Genomic DNA, 21,481 nt, shown 5'->3' on the forward strand with positions numbered 1-21,481 from the left:
CTGGTGCTGAGAAAGGTACGCTCTGCTATTGGCTAGGGGTGCTGCACACGTGCCTTGACGTCATGACTAAACTTCCTTTTTGGGCGAACGGGCCACCTATAAAGTCAGCTCGCCAGCTGTTCGCCTGCGTTTAACCTTGCCCTCTGCGATCACCACTACCATCACCACCACAATGAGTCTGCGCCAGGATGTTCTGCGCTCGCAGTCTATAGACTCATACGTTGTCCTCGACAACAATCCTGATAATAATCAACCAGAGCACGACTCTGACGATGAGTCATATGTCAATGTTGTACGTATTCAGTCGACATCAGAGATTATCGGATGGCTGAAGGGGGATTATTTTGCTTGGGATCTCAGATATCATTGCCTGGGACACCCGCACGAACACGGCCATCGTCGCCTACGGGGCGCAGTAGCGCCTCCTCAAGACCAGCCCCTGGGCCGTTGCACTTGAGATCGAAGAGCACCGCGACAACGGATCCGTTGAGGGCACTGCCCACTGAGATATCACAAAAGGTGTTTGGACGCCTGAGTATAACTGAGCTCGCCCGATGCGCCAGGGTATCGAAGAAATGGAACAGGAGCCAATCAATAAATTATGGTGAGTCGGCCAAACGTATGACTCGGTCTGGTGCTGATATAGATCTAGTGTGGTTCCAGCACTACAGGAAAGAGAACTTTCACGACGAGAGCTTGCCTCCTGGCAAGTGGACGAAACGCGAGTCCAAACAGAATTGGGTGCGTCCACTCTATTGCTTATCAGTCTACCTAATCTATATCTTATCTTAGCGTATCGTGTACATTCAATCTCAAGCCAGTAAAGAACCCTCGATGAATGCCACTACAAAAGCTATGAGAGGGTCAGGATACACTTCCCCCAGTGGTACTGCGTCTGGATATCAGACCCCACGCGAGATAAGGGAGGAGAAATGGAAGTTGGAAGCGGAAGCGTCGGTGAAGCCCGGCAAAGTCGAAATGCGGGAGATGTACAAGGACCTTGGAGGCCGCAAGTCGAAGACGAAATTCAAGATGGCCGCCGGGGGGATTAGGGATAAAGGAGGTTGGGACAACGGAGGCGATGATGGTTATTAGGCGTATTCGCCTGACGTAGGCTCATACACGACCTCCTTTCTAGAGTTAAAGGCCTAATGGACAATAGGCATATTCTAGATGTACTGCATAGGCCTGCATACATGCAATATATGATCTTGTTTCAACGATCTGAATTCGAGGCCGCTTTCATATTCGGCGAAAAGTTCACGCCAGATCGATCACTTCGGACTTGCCTACCGCATTCCTTTTACGCCTCATCAATATGTGTCAAGCCACCATCCTTATCACCATCCATCGACTGCTATTCCCAGCATTGTCGTATCATGTACGATCATGTGTACGGAAGAAGACCAAGTGGATTTGGGGAACTAGGCTTTCGAAGGTCCGGCTGAAATTCCAGAATTCAAAGAAGTTCGCGTAGCCACGCTTTGGATCGCATGCGAAGCAGTAATATCTCAGGTGCACACGCTTTGAATGGCGGCGAGAAACAGCGATTAAGAGAGCAGCAAGGCATCCACGAACGTTCGTCTAGCTTATTCACTACCTACTAGGAAACGCTTCTGAAAGCATTCTTTTTCGTGATTTCAAGTCGAGCCAAGGCCGGCTGCCAGGAGATACTGAGTGTGAATTCCGGTGGCCGCTGAGATTCAAGTCGCTGAGATTCGAAGCCCGACCCGGAGATCTTCTAAATCAAGTGGAGTTCAATGCGTGTATTTCATGGCACACGACCAGTTTTCGCATCTCCGTCGGCCCCCAGATTCCTCCCCTTCAACTCTTAGCTTCTTAGCTTTTGCCCAGTAAGTTGTTGGAGACGTCGAGCGCGACTTGGCTAACTTCCTGCTTGGAATTGTTCCAGAGACCCTCCGCTGGGCAGCTGAACTACGATGTCGACCTCTGATAACCCTGTATCACCCCGGCGACATAACTCGAATCTTGAGGAGTACGAGAGATCGAGCGATGGGCGGCCGGTTTTCTTCCTCACGTACAGTGAGCTGAAGTTGCTTGGAATTGCAGGGGTGAGTAGACTGTCCCTCCTTGAACTGGCGTTGGCGATGCTGAACGTAAATGCTTGGGTAGATTGGGTTCTTCCTTGATGGTAACTACCAACGATCTATTCTATAAGTGCTCAAGTTGACTGTCTCTGACTGTAGCCTACGATCTATTCATCATCAACGTAAGTCCTAGTAGTGGGAATGTACGCGCTAGTGCTGATGGTCGTTCTCTAGCCTGTGGCGACAATGCTTCAATATCGCCTCTATGGAGGAAATCACTTGCCAGCAAATCTTGAAGGGTTTGTCAAGGCTGGCGCAAATATTGGCAGTGTCATCGGTCAATTCGCATTCGGTAAGTCTCAATGACAGTCTTCATATTGTTAAATGTTAAGACAGACAATAACAGGTTATGCTGCTGATGCCCTTGGTCGCAAGGCTGTCTGTTAGTGATTTCTCTATTTCATCTCGAATAATGCCCATTCTCATGTCTTTCAATACGTAGATGGGAAGGAGCTCATGCTCATTATCGTTGCCACAATCCTTACATTGACCACTCCAACTGGCACACTCTCTCCGGATGGCTGCCTGATCTACCTCGGTGTATTCCGCATCCTCCTCGGGATCGGCGTAGGAGGGGACTACCCTATGTCGGCATCCATCACCTCAGACCGTGCTAATCTGCGGAAACGAGGCACGCTGCTAGCGTATATCTTCTCAAACCAGGGATGGGGAAGCTTCGTCGGCGGTTTGGCGACTATGGTCGTTCTGGCGTGCTACAAGCAGGTCATGGATACTGAGGGCAAGACCAGCAAGGTCGATGGAGGTGAGTTCTTCCGATCACTGCTATGTGTAATTTGAGTGGTAACTGAAATGATTGCTTTGATAGTTTGGCGTATCGTTGTTGGAATCTCGCTTGTTCCTGCATTTGGGACACTGTATCAACGATTGACCCTACCTGAAGCCACGCGTTACGAGGCGTCGAAAAGACTTCACGAAGAGGAAACCGCCCTTGACGATTTAAGCAAGGCTGCACAACAGGACGCCGACAAGCCGAAAGTCGGAGAAGTGACTAAAGACGGTGTAAAAGTAGAAGCGAAGAGCGATGAGAAATTATCGCCCGATTCAAGTGAAGAGGATATTACAGAGGTTGCCGTTAAGAAAGCGCATTTTAGTGGTATGCTCCTTCGCGTAATTCTGTGGGTGATGGCTGACGCCCTTTGTGCATCCTTTGTAAGAATTCATCAAGTACTTCTCTGAATGGAGGCATGCTAAACTGCTCGTCGGCACATGCATGTGTTGGTTCTTGCTCGATATCGCGTACGTCCATCTCTCCTATATCGCACCCCTGGCTCCTAATGCACATTCTATGTAGCTTCTACGGCATCAATCTCAACCAAAATGTCGTCCTACAGCAGATTGGGTTCGATGGTGCTGAAGGCACACCATGGGAGAAACTGTTCAAGATCGCAACAGGGAATATTATCATCACCGCCCTTGGTTTCGTCCCAGGCTACTATGCGTCCATCTTGACGATCGAGTATCTTGGCCGAAAGTGGATTCAGATTCAAGGGTTCCTGATGTCGGCGTTGTTCTGTGAGTGTGGAAGGTCGAGAAATAAGGGACGTATTTTGCTGACGGTGCTTGGTGTAGTGGCTATCCTTGCTGGGATGTTTGACAAACTCAGTACCGCGGCGTTCATCGTCAACTTCGCTTTGCTCCAAGTAAGTGGTTGTCGTTCTACCTACTGACACCGTAACTAACGCGCCGTATGTACCTGTAGTTCTTCTTTAACTTCGGTGCAAACACGTTAGTTTCTCGTTCACTCTTCATGTTTACTTGGCTTGCTAACCTTGAGCGTACAACCTTAGCACCACCTACGTGAGTGCTACCTAACGTATGGAGTGCCAACCTCTGACGCCCCAGCCTTACTACACAGTGTTACCCTGCAGAAGTCTTCCCCACACGATTCCGTGCGTTTGCACATGGAATCTCAGCGGCAGCGGGGAAAGCTGGGGCCATCATCTCGGCCTTGGCATTCAATAAGCTCAGCAAGGAAATCGGCACTCCTGCGGTATTGTGGAGTAAGTCCCGTTCCGTCTAGACAATGGACCTCTGGAGTCCGGATCTGTGGTGAAGTTTCATACTTACTTCGTTCTTCAGTATTCTTCGGATGCTGCATCGCTGGAGCGGGTGAGTTAACGTTGTCCGTATCAACTAGAACATGGAACTGATGAATGGTTCTAGTGTTTACGCTCTTGCTTCCCGAGGTGAAAGGTCGTGACCCGGATCTCATTCTCATCGAGGAGATGAGGGCGGAGAGGGCCGCGAGGGATGCTAGGTCTTAATGCGAAATATCTCATGGAGTATGACAGGTCGTTGTTCGTTTATGGACCCACGACACCAATGATTGTAAGATATGCTTAGCTTTCAGCGCGCCGTGTACAGAACACCAGTAAAATGATTCGCTGACGAAAGATAGTCAACATTTGCTGTTAGACAGGATAAATAGCAGATCCATTGGGTATCATTATGTATCTTGGACGTAATTGCCTACGATACTTAAATAAGTTGCCCGATACGAGAGCGAAGCACGTACCCGGGAATACGCCTTGTTGCCCATTGAGCTTTCCCGTCCACCAGTCCTCTGAGCTCGCAGTCCGTTGGACTAATTCGATGCGATCGCCGGTCCTAAATGACAGATCTCCGTCGGCCTATACATGGAATTAGTGCTTCATCTATACATGGTAGTCTGGGATTATCTTCTTACCTGAGCGACGAAATCATACAGAGCAACGACGTATTGTCTTGGAGGAGATGCCGGCTTGGGCTTGGGCTTCAAGGGAGGCGGTGGGGGTGGTCTCTTTGTGAGAGCAGACGCTGCTGCTGCTTGACCTCCTATTGATGGAGTATATGGCGGGGGCGCCGCTAAGGGAGGTCCCGGGGGAGGGGGAGGGGATTTCTTGAATGAAGATGACGAAGAGACACTACGCATGGGCGGCGGAGCGCGCAATGATGAGGATGTAGATGAGGTGGTGGCCGTGGATGGTGCGCGACCGAGGCCAGCACCCGCACGATTTGCTTGAACGAGTCGAGCTGCGGGGCGGAATCCAGTCAGCGAAACGTTCGACACTGAGGTGATTAGGGACAGACGACTGACAGACAGATATGATTCGTTTGATGATTTGGAGGTTCTCGACGGCAGCTATAATGTCACCACGTCGAGCTTCGTATTCCTCGGCGATCTGGCTGCCAGGCCTGTTTGCAATATCCATCTTAGCCTCCTCCCCAAATGAATTGGTCTTCTCCAGCAAGATGTAGAAAATATTGAGCTGCATGTAGAAGAAGGAATGGAATAGAGGATCGATGAACTGGGTTGCGAGCTGCATGAAACGGGGCATGTCTTGCTTCAACGCCGTATTGATGTAATCATATTCACTCGTGGCTACCTCGAAATCTTGCTCAAGCTGATAAAGTGGAGTTTCTGTTACCGTGTGCATTAGCATGATTGAAGAAGCGCACCTTGAATAAATTCTTCTCGTCACTCAGAGACTTGTCCTTCTTGTCGCGTAATTTTGTAAGCGAGTTGTTGAAGCGATCGTAGTCAACCAGCTAAATCCAAGTGTGAGTACGGTCGAGTCGGATGCAAAGCTAGATTTGACGAACCTTGTGTTCCCTTTTCGTAATCGTCTTCCGTATTTGTTTCATGATTACCTGAAGCTCCTTGGTCGGCCCAACTATCCTGCTCTCAATCAACTCCAATTCCGGGATGCATGCGGTTCGAAGATCGTCCATGGCGGCTTCGAACTTGTCTACATTCTTAATGGTGTGGCCAGCCTCTGGATGCTTTCCGATGAGGTCAAACTCGCCCCCGATAGGACGGAAGATGGTAGCGTAATGTGTGGCAAACCCCGTTCCGGCAGTGAACAAACCTAGCAATACGATACCATGAATGCAGCGGTGACTGTATTTGTCAATACTGCGCACCTGTGACTGCATCCATGAATGCCTTGGTATCCTTGAGCAGTTGCTCTGCCGCCTTTTCCATATCAGCGAAATGGCGTTGATAGTCGTCGAATTCAGGATCGGTGGTCTCTGGGAGTCACAGGGAGCATTAGAAACGTAGATGATCTGAACGCCCTCATCGATGGACGATAATTCGAACTAACTCTTGGACATGCCGACCTTGCTGGTCACCATGAACGGTGTTCTGGAGACATTAGACGATGAATAATGGTCATTATGAAGAGGACGTGCGCCGACACCTTTTCACCGCTTTGGCAAGGCCCTTCATGGCTGCAATTGTTACACGGTTTCAAATCTGAGGGTGTGGTTCTGGACAAGAACTGCGCGAGCGGAGGAGTCACTCCATCAAGCCAAAGCTTAGACGCCCATCAATCATATGTTCTTGGGCGAAGCGCCCAATCATTTGTGTTCCTTACTTCCACGATCACTTTGGATCAGACGCGTCGAGGTTCAACGTTTACGCGTTTCCCATGTGTCCTCGAAAGTTCATGTCCAGCATCACACTTTCACGTCGCTGGCTCACATTTGGTCCATTCGAGGTCTTCAAGTCTTCATTCTCTTTCTTCCGACAATCTTGACGATAGACTGATGCATTCATGGTGCATAGTTCCTGACCGAACAAGTCCTAGAGGACTCGTTCCATTAATGTCAAGAACAACCTCGCGCGCTCGAAGAAGCTCGCAAACCATTCATGGCCATACGAGATATGACAAAGTCTCGTGGGCCAAGAGGCCATGTATGCGCTCGAGGTGAGTTTCTTTAGCTCAGTCCTCATCCTAATCCACAATTTACGACCCTCCCCTGCATTTAGACTTTTTGGCTGCTACTAGTTGCTACCAGGTGTGCTAGAACCTGAACAGTGTCGATGACCGGCGCCTATTTAGGCGGGAATTGCCTTCTTTGGACTCCTGTTAGGAGCTTCAAGTTGTCATAGGGGTTACATCCTGGATAGATGGCTGACCGGTGGCTTGCACTCTGAGGAGGGACTTCGTTGCTTTATAGCTGGCACTAGATATCTCTTCCCCCATTTTCTATCTCTTCCTTCAACCCCCATCATCTCCACTTATCCCCTCGACTTCGCTATGCCTTTCAACCTCAAGAAGATCTTCTCTAAGAAGTCCCGCGCTCAGGTATGTATCCTTCTAATGCATAGCAATACCCAGCTTACACGTAGACTGTAGACGCTACCACTGCCTCCCATACTACGCAAGTCCCCCGTCGTGGGCTCGTCTTCTCGAGGCTCGAGTCCCGCATCTTCGTGCAGCACCCTCGTTGGTGCACCCTCCATTGAACACAAGCACCTTACCATAGTCCAAAGCATTCACACTGAACCTTCACATGACGTATGGCTCGTCGCTCACAATCACACCAAGCAGCACTTCACCCTCAGTGTCTACCGAACGCACCTTCTGACGGCCGAACAACGCAGTCGACTACGCGATGAGCGTATGATGATGCTCCTGCTCTCTGGATGCGACGAGTTCGTCAAGATTGTCAGCCACTGGGAGGAGGTGGGCGAGAAGTATATCCTTACGGACTACTACCCGTATACACTTGCGGACGCTTTGCGCGAGCAACCTTTCAACAAAGGACAAGCTCGACTTTATGCGGCTCATATCGTATGTCCCCCCTTCTTATGCTTGACTATCGGAGGCTGACAGTTGCTGCAGGTCTCCGCGCTCATCTTCTTACACCACTTGCAAACTATTCACAACGATGTCACACTGGCAAACGTACATCTTACGCCTACAGGCCGACCAGTGCTTGGTGGCTTGGGGAAAACGATCATTTCTATGCGAGGTTCCCCCAACTTCGTCGGCGACATCCGTAACCTTGGCGTCTGCATGTACCAAATGGCAACTAGCCGATTGCCATTCGACAAACGGGGTAACTTCATCCCTTTCCGACGCGTGGACCTTGTTCGCCCTGCCTTGCAACACTTGATTCTCTGTATGATAAGCAACCGTATATCCGACCTCCAACACGTGAAGGACCATCGATACTTTGCCGGCATGTAAGTCGTTCCTCTCATGTATCCATAATTTCGTTTGCTCATTCCAATTCTAGTGACTGGGCAAAGATCGCATCTCCGATGTACACTGGGACGTACAGCGCGGAACCAGTCGGCCGGAAGAAGGCTGACGACCCCTCCGTTACTGTATTCCCTGCTGGGATCGCAGAGATTCGTTGTGACTGGCAGGTTGCATACCTGAAGAAGCAAGACACGCGCAGCAAGTTACCTGAACACTCCTCGACGGAGTCTTTAGGATCTGGAAAGACATCCGGCGGGTCTAGCCTTGGTTCACCCGGTAAGATCCCTCTATGGGGAGTGGATGAAGTTATTTGTGGATATACACCAAGATATGGGCAATCGCCTAAGTACTTTGAGTCTGCAGCGCGCGAGGAGGAGGTGCTGGGATCAGCGTTCGAGGATTAGCGCGGAGTTGCGGGACGGGGAGAGGAACGTGCTGTTGGGGAGGGCGTAGATGGCGAGCGGGTGGGCGACATGAAACCAACGAATCATAACTTCAAATTCTTCCGCATCACTCTCGAAGCACCATGAAAAACATCTTCAATCTCGCTATCACATAGAATCTCATACCGCATTTACTCTGGCGACCACCTACAATCCGCCATCAATGATTCACATTGCACGATGATCGCGAAACTCGTTCGAGCATGTCAGTTGATGAGTAGGGTCCGGATGGATTGCGTCTGGCCAGCGCATTTCATTTTGGCCCTGCTTCGAGACTGCATGTTTTTGGATGGCTCGGAGATGGGCAATGTCGACAGTAATCCGAAATGCGACCTACTTTTGCCCCCAGCAGAAAGGGACTAAAGAGGATGTGCAACGCGACTACTTTGACAGGCCCCCACTACCCTTCGATCTCCGTGCGAGGGCGCTCCAGGCATGGTTGACGACCATGACTCTCCTCGCCTAGCCCTGTCCGAACCACCCTCCTCCTTTGGATGGCGAAACGAGTACCAGAAGAATCCAAAGCGGATCAATATATCATCGCTCCTTGGCGTGGTATAATATCATAATCAGCATACACACTTCTTAGATTGTCGCTGTCTGTTTCAGCCGAACGCACCTCCGGATGTTAGAACGGCAACACAGAGCCGACCAACTCGATGGCCCCACTCGTGACTATTGGTGTTCGCGCGTGTCAATATCGAGGATCGGGGAGAGAATGTCTGCGTCTGGCCAACGCTTTTCATCCTTCCTCGGGTTATCGCATGTTTGCTTTCCAAATCCGCGGCACCGTCCTTCTCGTTGAGACTTTCGGGCCTTGCTTTTCGCAGCTTCACAGCTTGTGTCCAACTGCTTTCAATTATCTACCTCACCATCGCAATATACGCCATATAATCACAGCTAATCGGCTTCTACTTTATTCCCTCAATATGGACCCTCACTTAATTCACTCGAGCTCATAGACTTCCTGTCCCTATGATTTCGCATTCATTCTTTCAAGTTACAAGCTACTACTGCTTTCCGTTACGCATATTTGTGATCTGGCTTTAGTCCAGCATCTACCCACTGTCCTTTCTGTTTGTTGTTACTTAGGAGGCACTTTGCCATCCGTCCATTCTTTAATTCCGGTGCTTCCATATATCCTACCTTATAATTTGATCATTTTATCGTTAACTTTTTGGTTGAAATTAAGGCGCGTGACTAGGAGGACTTGTCCACGGCATCCTTCAGTTTGTCCAAAGTGAGCTTTATGCTATATATCACACAGAGGGTTAATAATATTCTTATTAGTGCCCAGACACTGAGCAGATCCACGGATACGATTCATCGAGGACTTAGGCAAAGGCCCGATTGCCCACCCAGAAGTGCCCAAGTTGTGCAAGCACCTTTTCCTATATGCGGGAAAGGAATTTCAGTACCCTATATAGCCACGATGAATGTGCACATAAGAAAGTACTGATACCTCAGGAAAAGAGGCCTTCACCGACTCCCTCTTCGCAAGCGTGGCCAGATAAGCTCTGTACCGCGTAAAACGCTCGGATGTACGCAGAACATGGTACGCTTTGACGCCTTCACCCTCGGGGAACGACCCTATATCCCTCTCCAAACACCTGTCAAAGCGTAGAAGGTAAGCCGCTGCCACTGCGTCCACGCTCGTGAACGTGTCCCCAGTAACAAATCGGCCCGACCCAGGAGCGGGCATGTGGACCTGTAGTTTATCGATCGCGTCGAGGACCTCCTCAGGAGACCCTCGGAAAGCTGCTATGCTCATGCACGCAGTTCTCAGTGTTGTAGAAAATAGATTAAGCAAAAAACGTGTCGAGGCCCTGGCCACAGGGTCGATAGGGAGCAAGTTCGATTCTGGGAAGATGTCGATGATGAAATCGAGAATAACGAGGGATTCCGCGAGTTTGAAGGAGGAAGGAGAAGGAGCATCTGCCGGAGCAGGGGAGCCTCCATACGAGATTGCAGGGACCTTGAAGCTCAGGATAGGCTCTGATTAATTTGAAGAGGGTATAAAGAAGCTCACCTTTCCCGCCGGATTAACCTTGTCGGTGTACCAAGGTGGTTTGTTCACGAGATCTACTTCGTAGACGGAGTAATCCGCTCGGGCTTCGCGGAGGGCGATTTCAACCTAGTCGTGGTAGGCAACAACAACTCTATCAAACAGCATGACCTTAGATATTTTGAGAGAGATGGACATACATAGTGTCCAAAAGGACTGGACTATGTTCGAAAGAAGTGAGCGTACGTTACAAAGCACAAGCTGGGCCGTTAATCACCTTCGTCGTGTACAACGTGATCTGTGGAGTCATTTCGAGATGTAAGCTTCTGTGCGAAGCTAGCATATCAGTCTTGGCGAGATGCGTTAAATACACAGCGGTTGGAAGATCTTCAGCTCCATATATTAACGGCTTGATGCGTTGCTGACTGGTTCGCTGAGTGAGCAGCGAATGAGTCAGCAGTAGCTCCAGAGAAGTCGGAAAATGATAAATATCTTTATGGGTACAACATGGAATGCAGTACATACACGTTTGAGTACTCAACTGGCACGCCGCTGTGGCTTTAAGTTGGCTGTGGCTACTACGAGTGCTAGTACCACTTAACATCTGGAAATTATACTGTAGGTTAGCTGTACCCCCATGTTCGAGCGTACCATTATCTGAGCTATCCGGGTCGTTCTTCGATTTCGTAGCTTCGCTTCGACCCGGACATGTGTTGGAATTTGTCTTTTGCAAGGGGTCTTTCCTAGCGGTATCTACGGCTGTACACGTGATAGACCCTACCAAGACAGGAGATATACAGGCTACGAGTACTTAATGTCTCCATGTGCTGAAGGTCGGCTTATAACTTTGAGATCAACCACCTATACGGCAGCTCCTTTAAAAGTAGACAAAGTGATGCTTCATCCACTGCTCAGTCTTATTTTTATTGCTTTCTTTGGCCGCCGCGAATCGTTCAGGCGGTGAGTTATATTGAGCAGAAAAGTAATGCAATTCTCTCATAGTAGTAGACACGACAGGATACAACATTATCGTTCCTCAAACGGGAGCACGGAAAGGCAAGTAGACCGCACGTTGCACAGCAACTATTTGCTCCTGCAAGTACCAAAGGTCCAGTTCTCCGATCATCATCATTGAAAGTGATGTGAACATACCTGCGGGAAGGTCCCTGAGACTGACTCCCTTTGAAGAAGTGCTGAGAGGTATGCCCGATACCTCTCATAACGTTCGGATGTATGTAAGATATTGTATGCCTTGACACCTTCACCCTCGGGGAACGAACCTATATCCCTCTTCAAACATCCATCCAAGCGTAGTAGGAATCCTGCAGCAACAGCATCGATGCTCGTGAAAGTGCTTCCATTGACGTACGGTCCCTTGTTGTCACCTGGTGCGGGCATGTATTTTTGTAATTCATCGATCGCGGTGATGAACTCCTGGGTAGAGGCTCTGTTAACCAGTACATTGATATAGGCAGTTCGAAGTTTCTCAGCAAAAAGGTTGACGAGGAAACGTGCTGAGGCGCGTTCAACTGGGTCGCGGGGAAGAAGGTTTGCTTCTGGGAAGAGGTCTATGATAAACTCTAGAATGACGAGGGATTCTGCGAGTTTAAAAGACGCTGGAGATGGCTCGTTTGGCGGCACCACGGGGCCTCCGTACGTTATGGCAGGCACCTTGCAAGTTCACAATAAGCTGGTGTTTGAGTACGGGATAATACTCACATGCTTACCTTTCCTACTGGGTTAACCTTATCAACGAACCAAGATGGTTTGTTTTGTAGGTCCACTTCGTAAAAGGTGTATTCGACCTTGGCTTCCCGGAGGGCGATTTCCACCTAATAAAAGCGAAGCTAGTAAGTACAGCAGTAAAATGCACTCGGAAGAAATGACCATACATAGTGACCATACGGACTAGCCTATAATTATCAAAAAAATGAGCAGATTGTAACAGGTCTAAGAGCCGTGCCAATACTCGCCTGAGTATTGTATACTGTAATTTGAGGCTTCGACATCTAGTGCTGGTTGTATTCTAAGGTTACGATACTGGACCCTTTTACTATGGGGCGCGCACCTTAAATATTGCGCGAAGTGAGCGTGAGATCTTCGGTGGGCATTGAGCGCGAGGCTGCTCTAGCACCGCTTGGATACGCTGCTTACGAGTTTAACAACGAATGAATCAGCAAAGGCTTACCGAGCAGTGAGGAGATGATAAATCACTCACTTGGTAGAGTAGATCTGACACTTCGTGTGTAGGTTCGCGATTCAACGACGTAATGTCGACGTCTACAGATGGGCAAATTTGCGTGCTGCGTGCCAATGGTTATTAACTTCGCAGACTAGAAGCTTCGGCAAGTGTCTGAAATCGTCTAGACACTATGTTCTTTGTGCCCGACGTTCATTTCTGTTGGAATGCACGGTATATTGGTTTCTGGGACAATTTGAGGTTGTGTGTGGTGTGCACCGTGGCTATATATCACGATAAACAGGAAAGAGACAATGTGGCGGTGGACGATTATCTAATCGGCCAGAGCAGAGCAGAGCGATGGGGTTTTCAACGGGCAACACTTCCAATGTGTAATCCGGCCCCGTAGCTTGAAGTCCCTTGCGGGGTACAATACCGACACCGATGCAAAGTACGCAGCCGATTGACTTGACACGCTGTACCTAGTAGCCGTTCTGGACAACATATCAAATTAGCTATCTCCGGAATATTGAGGTAATGGCACATTTTCGGTACCTCGTTTGGAAGTACCACAATCTTGTGAAGTTGTGCTTGGGATTTAGTGCAATCAACTGGCTTTTGGCTCATCTTTCTTGGTGGTATCTACTATGCACGTGATGACGTCCATTTAGGAGGTTGTATAGTATGTCGTTGTCGGCTGCAGCCACCTGCACCTGAAGTCCAGGTGCTCCGTATTTACTGAAATTCAAATTTTATATAGCAGCCACTCTTGGCGTAGTGATTTTGTGAATTCATCACGCATCGGTCGATTCGTCGTCCTTTTCGCTTTCTCTAACCGCAAGTTATGCAGTTTTCAGTCGGCTGCGAATGGATGAGTCTCCACTGAGAAGTTAAAAAAGCCAAGCCTAGTAAAAAAGCCAAGCCTAGTAGTCATTTCTAATATGTTGATACAAAGTATATCTGTATCATTCCTCGGGGACGCGGAGAGGTAGTAGATGTTGCGAAGCGCAACAATGAAGGCACCAAAGTACCAATGGTCGGTATGAAAAATCGTTAATTGTGCGATCACAACACACCTCAGGAAAGGTTCCCAAGACTGACTCCCTTTGAAGTAGCGCCGAAAGATATGCCCGATACCTCTCATATCGTTCAGACGTACGCAGAACATCTTACGCCTTGATGCCTTCACCATCGGGAAACGACCCGACATCCCTCTTGAGACATCCATCCAAACGTATCAAGAAAGCAGTCGAAATGGCGTCGAGGCTCGTGGATGTGTTCCCATTGACATAAGGCCCCTTGTTGTCCCCTGGTACAGGCATATATTTCTGCAATTCCTCGATCACGGCAATGTCGTCCTGGGGTGAACCTCTTTTGACTAGCACATCGGATTGCACGGTTCTGAGCTTCTCGGCAAATAAGTTGACGAGGAAGCGTGCTGAAGCGCGGTCGACCGGGGCAGAAGGTTTGATTCAAGGAAGATATCGGCGATAAATTGGAGGATGACGAGAGATTCCGTCAGCTTGAAGGAAGCTGGCGATGGCTCGTCTCTTTGGCTCCGCGGAGGGCGATTTCCACCTGATAAAGAGAATCATCAATGAAACGGTAACGAGGGTACACTAAGAAAATGAACGAACGCAGCGTCCGTAAGGACTGGCCTATAATCATGAAAAGAAATGCACAATGAGCAAGATATCGCAAAGTTCAGTGTCAAACCGTTAATTACTTTGTGTTGGTATATAGCGTAATCTGAGGAGTAGACATCTTGCTCGGGTTATCTCAAAGTTTGAACGCTACCTAACCACCTCGAATAACGTGCGCTATGCTTCAACGTGTGATCGTCGCATCGGGCGACATGGCGATATTAGCAATGCTAGGATAGGTTGCTTACAACTTAGACAACGAATGAATCAGCATAAGCTTACTGAGCAGCGGGGGGATGATGAATCACTCACTTATTAGAATAGATCTGATAGATCAGCGATTCTACAACGTAAAGTCTGGACGGGCAAGTTGAGTATTGCCTACGAGTGGCAATTGGCCTCCCATGGAGATAAGCTTCGGAAAGTATCTCATTCCAACGTGCTATGTTCGTTGTCACCGATGCCCACTGCCATTCGTTATTTTATGACACTTATGTTGCTTTCAACATTCCGGTAAACTCGGAGCATTTTGAGTGCGTATTAACCTAAAAACAGCGCCAACGCAACCGGTCGCCGAAGGATGTTCACCAGCAGTATCGCTTGAAGGATCGACGGCCAACGTCGGAGGAAACGCGTTGAAGTATGGTATCCACTGGAGCCTCGGTCCCAGTGCTTGCTCGGAATGAAGTCGAACGGAAGCGGTACCGCTCGGCGCTACCGGCCCCTGAGCTGAGTCACGCAGTTCCACATAGGGACCTGCGTTTCGATCGATACTGTTTAGACCTACCACTTCCACTGCTGTGATGCCCATTCAACAACCCTCGAATCAGATAAAGTTGGTCCTCCAAGCATAGTTCAAGCTGACACAGGCTCACCTGAATTACAGATTAACCAATGTCTCCATCGTGAGGTTGAAGAAAGGTGGTAAGCGCTTCGAGGTGAGCCGAATTGATTCTTCGGCTGGAGTATCGCTGAACGGGCACCAGATTGCGTGCTACAAGAACAAAGTCCAAGAATTTAGGAACGGTGTGTACGTCTGCTCGCTTCACACTCCCGGTATCAGAGACGGTACGACGATGATTGCAGGGAAACCAATCTCGATGATGTCATGCAAATCACGAATGTCTTCGTGAACGTATCCAAGGGCGAGGTAGCGAAGGCCGGGGACCTCAAGAAAGCTTTCGGGACGAACGATATCGATACGATCATCCAAGAAATATTGAAGAAGGGGGAGGTGCAGGTCGGCGAGAAAGAGCGGGATCACGATTTGACGTCGTTGAGGAAGGAGATTGCGACACTTGTTTCAGAGAAGTGTGTGGATCCCAAAACGCAGACTCCGTACCCTGTGGGGATGATAGAGAAGGCGATGAATGAGGCGGGGTTCAGTGTCAAACAGAATAAGACGGCAAAGAGCCAGGTGCGCAGTCCTGTTGAGGGTGCCAGTCGCGGATTACTGATGAGCGTTGGATAACGTAGGTTTCTGAGTGCATTAAGCTCATACAGACAGCATCTACGCTACCCATTCAGCGTACGCGCATGCGCATCCGTGTGTCCATGCCTCCGGCGGAGGGTCAGAAGCTTCGAGAAAAAATACTAGAAGGGGCGGAGAAGGTAGAAGAAGACGAGACGACGGACATAGAATGGAAAGCAGTAAGCATCCTTGCAGCCTCTTATCCTGGGTGTATAGATTGATCAGTTTCACTGCTAGATTCTCCTGATCGATCCCAGCCAGTTCCGAATAATAAACGAGCTGCTTCAGAAGGAGTGCAAAGGGAAGGGCCGCATCGAGACAATGTCGTTCGCGGCCACGGCTACTACAACCGCAGCAGCAGCGAGCACTGGTTGAGCACTGAGCTAGATGATAGATATAGATAGAGGGGTGGCGATAATAATACAGACAGACTTGCACATGGCTTTATATGCTGTGATAGTTCGCACTCGATGTCCAGTGTCCGTGGTTTTGTATCAGAGGTGGTCACCACCATGCATCCTCTTTTGTTACATCGTTCAAGATAATGGGACGTACGACCTTGTTCCAGTTGTCATCCCAAGTGCCCCATTCCCAATGAACGTCTTCTTTGCCTCTTCGCCGTGGGGGTGGGGGAGTACCAGGAGGTGGGTGAGATGATTCGTGTAGTGATAAACGGAGGGCAGCCAAGGCTGGCGCGTTCGGGAAGGAAGATAGAAGCTCCTGCGTATATCACATTATATTTAGAGCCAATGGGCGAGGGCATTAAGCGCGACGCACCTCAAACCGATCGGCGAGTTGTTCTGCAGTTTGGAATGTGACCCCATTGATCCCCTCCTTGACTAGTTCATGAAGGCTGGAGAACTGCGTTCAAAAAGAGGTCTGAGTAATCGAAGAGTAAAGCTTACCAGGGGAAGTCCAAAGCGCATACAGGAAGCCCGCAGCCAAACATATCGACCACTTTCATAGGAAGATCAAGGGCAGAAGAACTCGAGTGAAGACATACACCTAAATCCGCAGAGCCTAGAATACTTCGCGTCGGATTCCGGGATACGGTAGTTGGGTGTCGGACGTACCCAATAGTATTGGATAGTCCTTCGCTTCTAGCCACATGCTAATGCACCGTACCCATTTCCAGCCTTCTCCCCCTTTACCTGTTTGGAGCTTGTGAAGCTTTTCCATATACATGGCTTTCTGAGGTCCTTTGCCCGTTATTATCACGACCAACTTGGGTAATTTCTTTCCCGATTTGGATGGGGTATTTGCCTTCCGTGCTTTCTTTTCATATGAGTCTAGTGCGCGGAGAAGGATGCTGAAGTCTTCGTCGGGGGTCCAGGATGTGCTGGAGACGATTAATGCAGGGCGATCGGAGCGCATTTCGGGCGGGGATACTTTGTCGTACGTTCCCGACGAGTCTGACTGCGCTGAAGACGTTGGTGGTTTAGAATGGGGAGCCGACGGGGTCGTAGTAAACGGTGTAGAGTACGGCAGGGAGAAGGGAGGGACGAAGCCAGCAAGGGGAGCTTGCGTGAAATGAGGCGCTAGCTCGCGGAATAGCTATATATAGAAGCGTAAACGGATGCGCGTGGGGGAGTGGTATATTCGAACACCACGTACACGGTGGACACTTTGGGCAGACATCCTGCGAAAGTGTTTTGGCGGTCTGTCGTGCAGGATTGCCTTGATACCAACAAGGTCCCACTCCTTCACCAGGAAATCATGCATAGCTTGGGTGACAAACAAATGCGCATAAGCAACTCTCCCGAAGACGGCCTCAAATCTGTAAAAAAATAATAATAAGCAGTAGTGAGATCTGAACACTCAGTTCGTTTATATGTGGTTGTCCTCACTTCTTTGCTAACCTCACGAACAAGTGCTTGTCGCCGAGCTTGAGCGCGAGGATAGTGTATCCGAGGTTGTGCCAGTCGATAATTACCTTGCTGCCTCGTATGCGACTGATGAGCCATACCATAGCCAAGGTGGGTATACTAGGTGGGTTCTTGCACAACAGGTCAGCTAGCTCCCCCAATGACGATTCGTATGATTTCTTACCTGCACGAGTATGAATTCCGGCGGGTTGATAACTTGGAATAACAGCGCATACAGAATGCTAGCAATCTGCAGGCCGATTTTGAATGGTGCGGAGATGACAAAAGGAATTTTCGAGAGGAAAGAGGGTGGTTCGGAAAGGTAGACGAAATGTACGTGAGGCACGCGCCTCAGCGATGGTATGGGCTCTGAACCTGGTTTGGTGGTATCTCAGATTCGACGGTGCCGGGCATTTGGGAAGCAAGCACACCTCCATATCCAATGAGATACGTTTCAAATGGGATTCGTGCAAAGCTCTCGGCGTGGTACATCATTCTAGGACTCCTGCCAATGTCGCCGAGCACGAGGATGACGACCGACCGGTAGCGAAATGACGGCGGTGGAGGATATTTGAGGAATCTCCATAGTTTCCAGGATAGCCATAGAAGGACGGCGGTTGTGAGCAGCGGCGGCAGCCAAGTCGTTGGCGCTGGTGTCGGCGTCGGCGCCGTGGACGACGTGGCGGGATCCATGATCGAGGATTGGTGCAGGCGCGTCGCTGCTGAATATAGGGATACCGCCGGCAAGTATATTCCCACGGTTTCGTCATAGAGTGCCTGCACGCTGACTCAGGATTCGTTGCAGATACTCTTTACTCCCGGACCATGTCGTCGCTAGCTTCATCAAGCACCGTCGGAAAGGCTATCAAAAGGGTATTCCCCCCACGTCGTGTCGCGCAACGACAAGCGAGCAGAGCATTCTCAAGCTCGCAATGCAGACCAGCGAACTCTCGACCAATAACATTGAGTTCGTTTCTCCCCTCGACGCGGGTGCCCCGTACTTCCCTGGATACATGGAAGAGACCACAATTGGGTACGTATCGACCACAACTCCCTCTTGCATTCGTACCGATTATCATCGGCCTTAGCTCGGTCCATGTTCATTCAGAGCGAGGCGACACCAAATGATGATTCACTAAAATTCATTCCCGGGGTACCCGTAATGGGGGAGGGCACGGCTGAGTTCCTGGACACTCGGTCTGCATTAAAATCCCCACTAGCTATACGTCTGATGGGCATCGAGGGCGTCAAGGCCGTATTCTACGGACCCGACTTCGTCACTGTCTCCAAGGATTCAGAAAACCCATGGGCCGTGCTCAAACCAGAGATATACTCGATTCTCATGGAGTTCTTCTCTTCGGGGCAGCCGCTGTTCAGGTCGGAAGAAGAGAAAGACGCCGCGGGCCCGCAGGATACAAAGATATTGGATACGGATTCGGAGACGGTGGCAATGATCAAGGAGCTGTTGGAGACGAGGGTGCGACCTGCGATCATGGAGGACGGGGGTGATATTGAGTATCGGGGGTTCGATGAGGAATCGGGAATAGTGTCGGTGAAATTGAAGGGCAGTTGCCGAGGGTGCGATTCGAGCACGGTAACGCTGAAGAGTGGAATAGAGCGGATGCTCATGCATTACATACCCGAGGTCAAGGCGGTCGAACAGGTGAGCCCTTCGGCTCTTACGCGTGTGGTTCCTCGTGCTCATAGATTTTTTTACAGGTCCTGGATCAGGAAGAGGAAATTGCGCTGAACGAATTCAGTAAGCTAGAGGAGCGCTTGTCTCACAAGACCAAAGAATCGAGGTGAGTTACAGTCAAGTTAAGGCTATATCAACGTGCTCATAGTAGTGTCCTACATAGTATGGCGCAATATATGTCTGTCTAATGGCTATGATAATACGTGGTCCTCTCTCTTCCATTAGAGTTACCTTACACATCTATTTTCGTATCCAAGCGATGTAAAATAATTTCCCTCCACTCACGCTTCATCGAACGTGTGGGACTCGGTTCCGCGGTAAAACAAGCTAAAGTAGTTACCGACGTGAGGTGCGAAGTCCGGCTTCCTCTGAGGATGAAGGTCGGCATGTGCCGGTATCACATTCATCTTTCTCATAACATGATCGCTGCATGTGCGCCCGTATCCCTTGCTTATAGATCGTTTCTCTCCTCGGGAGTCGACCTAACACCTCTTTCAGCGAACCGTCGTCATTAGTAATGAGTCCCGAGCCAAGGACCTTCACGCTCGCGTCGCGGGCCTCACAGCTTGCGCAGATCCAGACCAACATCGTCCTCGACACCCTTCAAACCGAATTCCCCACCTCCGATGCCGCAAATCCCAAATTCGCCACCTTATTCATGTCCACCGCCGGCGATAAGAATCAGTCCCAGGCCCTGTTTCTGATTGGGGGCAAATCGTTGTGGACGGGCGAGCTGGAGGTGGCGCTGAAGGAAAGGGTGGTAGATATGCTAGTGCATAGTTTCAAGGATGTGCCCACTGTGCTTCCAGAGGGGTTTGTGATCGGGGCGATCTTAAAGAGGGAGGATCCGGTGGATAGTCTAGTGGTGAAGAAGGGGGAGACGTGGAAGACTTTGGAAGATCTGCCTGATGGGAGTGTGGTTGGTACGAGCAGTGTCAGACGGGTAGCGCAACTACGGAGAAATTTCCCAAAGCTGAAATTTTTGGACGTGGTGAGCACGCCTCAAACCGTCTCTCATACCCAAGTCACTTATGTCGTTTCTTATATTCAGAGGGGAAACCTGTGAGTTGCATTTTATGAGCTACCACTATTGCGCTTGTCTAAAACGATATACAGAAATACGAGATTTGCAAAGTTAGATGCGCCTGATGGTCCTTATGCGGCCCTTATCCTAGCAAAAGCAGGTATCGTTCGACTGGGAATGGGCGATCGCATCTCGTCAGACATTACACCCCCCTCACTCTATCACGCCGTTAGTCAAGGTGCCCTCGCAGTAGAGATCCGGGCGGACGATGCAGAGGCTGTTAGATTATGCGAGGCGCTGACCCACTGGGAGACAGAATGGACATGCCTCGCTGAGCGTGCTTGCTTGCGCGTTCTAGAGGGCGGTTGCAGTGTACCTGTTGGAGTCGCTACATCTCTGAAGGCAGAAGGGGCGAGTAAAAGCGGGATATTGACGATTACTGGGTGTGTTACGGCTCTGGATGGCAGTATTCATGTGGAGGAGACGCTGGAAGGCCAAGTCGAGTCGAAGGAAGATGCGGAGGGGGTTGGGTCGAAGTTGGCGAGGATTCTTCTGGAGAATGGCGCAAAGGCTATTTTGGACGAAATCAACGTAGATCGCGACAGACGAGTGGGAGAGGCGAAAACGGCTGACGAGGCTGCGAAAATCGCGAGCGCAATGCAAGGTCAAGCATAACTGTAATTCATTCTTCAAATGTATGTGATGGAAAACATGAAATTTTCACGAAGGGATGTATCGAACCAGATCGCATGCAAAGGCGGTAAATGGCCACCAGCAGCAGAACGCGACGAGGATGGGAATTTAGTCTACCTCTCCACGAGCGCCTGCATATCCCTTCAGATATCAACACGGGATGACAAGTGACTCTAAGGCAGAGAGGCGAAATGACATTGGGAATAAAAATCCGTGATCGTGGTCCTTATATACTTTCAGTCTGTTTACGCATGTGTGGCTGCGGCTTCTCGCACTTAGAGCACAGGCGCTTAACTGAGAGTAGCTGTATCGTAGGTCCCTCTTGACCAACGATAACCCTTGACCCCATCACCGGCAT

General features: G+C 49.8%; 9 protein-coding genes across 9 annotated transcripts; 5 read left to right on the forward strand and 4 right to left on the reverse strand.

The window, feature by feature from the left end:
- Positions 1 to 172: 172 nt before the first annotated feature.
- Positions 173 to 1,095, forward strand: PC9H_004185 (uncharacterized protein; the record flags this gene model as incomplete). The annotated part of the gene is made up of 4 exons (XM_036773772.1): positions 173 to 292; positions 361 to 604; positions 653 to 741; positions 793 to 1,095. 4 exons carry the CDS (start codon positions 173 to 175, stop codon positions 1,093 to 1,095), a joined length of 756 nt encoding a protein of 251 aa, XP_036635245.1.
- An 845-nt stretch (positions 1,096 to 1,940) lies between these two features.
- On the forward strand, positions 1,941 to 4,393 carry PC9H_004186 (uncharacterized protein; the record flags this gene model as incomplete). Its single annotated transcript, XM_036773773.1, has 14 exons — positions 1,941 to 2,072; positions 2,134 to 2,152; positions 2,208 to 2,230; positions 2,283 to 2,400; positions 2,455 to 2,490; positions 2,551 to 2,871; positions 2,935 to 3,222; positions 3,284 to 3,365; positions 3,421 to 3,641; positions 3,699 to 3,769; positions 3,829 to 3,926; positions 3,972 to 4,129; positions 4,209 to 4,238; positions 4,293 to 4,393. 14 exons carry the CDS (start codon positions 1,941 to 1,943, stop codon positions 4,391 to 4,393), a joined length of 1,698 nt encoding a protein of 565 aa, XP_036635246.1.
- A 182-nt stretch (positions 4,394 to 4,575) lies between these two features.
- PC9H_004187 (uncharacterized protein) lies at positions 4,576 to 6,339 on the reverse strand (the record flags this gene model as incomplete). Its single annotated transcript, XM_036773774.1, has 9 exons — positions 4,576 to 4,598; positions 4,645 to 4,759; positions 4,816 to 5,141; positions 5,206 to 5,512; positions 5,568 to 5,657; positions 5,712 to 5,977; positions 6,033 to 6,140; positions 6,215 to 6,255; positions 6,311 to 6,339. 9 exons carry the CDS (start codon positions 6,337 to 6,339, stop codon positions 4,576 to 4,578), a joined length of 1,305 nt encoding a protein of 434 aa, XP_036635247.1.
- An 814-nt stretch (positions 6,340 to 7,153) lies between these two features.
- On the forward strand, positions 7,154 to 8,508 carry PC9H_004188 (uncharacterized protein; the record flags this gene model as incomplete). Its single annotated transcript, XM_036773775.1, has 4 exons — positions 7,154 to 7,201; positions 7,253 to 7,690; positions 7,742 to 8,085; positions 8,139 to 8,508. 4 exons carry the CDS (start codon positions 7,154 to 7,156, stop codon positions 8,506 to 8,508), a joined length of 1,200 nt encoding a protein of 399 aa, XP_036635248.1.
- Positions 8,509 to 9,881: 1,373 nt separating this feature from the next.
- Positions 9,882 to 10,862, reverse strand: PC9H_004189 (uncharacterized protein; the record flags this gene model as incomplete). The annotated part of the gene is made up of 5 exons (XM_036773776.1): positions 9,882 to 9,938; positions 10,004 to 10,522; positions 10,577 to 10,681; positions 10,753 to 10,773; positions 10,830 to 10,862. The coding sequence occupies 5 exons, from the start codon at positions 10,860 to 10,862 to the stop codon at positions 9,882 to 9,884; spliced, it is 735 nt and encodes a 244-aa protein (XP_036635249.1).
- A 726-nt stretch (positions 10,863 to 11,588) lies between these two features.
- Positions 11,589 to 12,561, reverse strand: PC9H_004190 (uncharacterized protein; the record flags this gene model as incomplete). Its single annotated transcript, XM_036773777.1, has 5 exons — positions 11,589 to 11,645; positions 11,705 to 12,223; positions 12,280 to 12,384; positions 12,445 to 12,465; positions 12,526 to 12,561. The coding sequence occupies 5 exons, from the start codon at positions 12,559 to 12,561 to the stop codon at positions 11,589 to 11,591; spliced, it is 738 nt and encodes a 245-aa protein (XP_036635250.1).
- Positions 12,562 to 15,177: 2,616 nt separating this feature from the next.
- PC9H_004191 (uncharacterized protein) lies at positions 15,178 to 16,220 on the forward strand (the record flags this gene model as incomplete). The annotated part of the gene is made up of 6 exons (XM_036773778.1): positions 15,178 to 15,209; positions 15,261 to 15,312; positions 15,361 to 15,404; positions 15,461 to 15,791; positions 15,851 to 16,024; positions 16,083 to 16,220. 6 exons carry the CDS (start codon positions 15,178 to 15,180, stop codon positions 16,218 to 16,220), a joined length of 771 nt encoding a protein of 256 aa, XP_036635251.1.
- A 129-nt stretch (positions 16,221 to 16,349) lies between these two features.
- On the reverse strand, positions 16,350 to 18,403 carry ALG1 (mannosyltransferase; the record flags this gene model as incomplete). The annotated part of the gene is made up of 8 exons (XM_036773779.1): positions 16,350 to 16,565; positions 16,623 to 16,698; positions 16,751 to 16,865; positions 16,919 to 17,399; positions 17,460 to 17,622; positions 17,693 to 17,841; positions 17,895 to 18,085; positions 18,142 to 18,403. The coding sequence occupies 8 exons, from the start codon at positions 18,401 to 18,403 to the stop codon at positions 16,350 to 16,352; spliced, it is 1,653 nt and encodes a 550-aa protein (XP_036635252.1).
- A 132-nt stretch (positions 18,404 to 18,535) lies between these two features.
- HEM3 (porphobilinogen deaminase) lies at positions 18,536 to 21,105 on the forward strand (the record flags this gene model as incomplete). The annotated part of the gene is made up of 5 exons (XM_036773780.1): positions 18,536 to 18,743; positions 18,799 to 19,373; positions 19,430 to 19,512; positions 19,905 to 20,468; positions 20,523 to 21,105. 5 exons carry the CDS (start codon positions 18,536 to 18,538, stop codon positions 21,103 to 21,105), a joined length of 2,013 nt encoding a protein of 670 aa, XP_036635253.1.
- Between the last annotated feature and the right edge of the window lie 376 nt (positions 21,106 to 21,481).

This window comes from Pleurotus ostreatus (genome assembly GCF_014466165.1).
Source record: "Pleurotus ostreatus strain PC9 chromosome Unknown scaffold_2, whole genome shotgun sequence".
Taxonomy (NCBI): Eukaryota; Fungi; Basidiomycota; class Agaricomycetes; order Agaricales; family Pleurotaceae; genus Pleurotus; species Pleurotus ostreatus.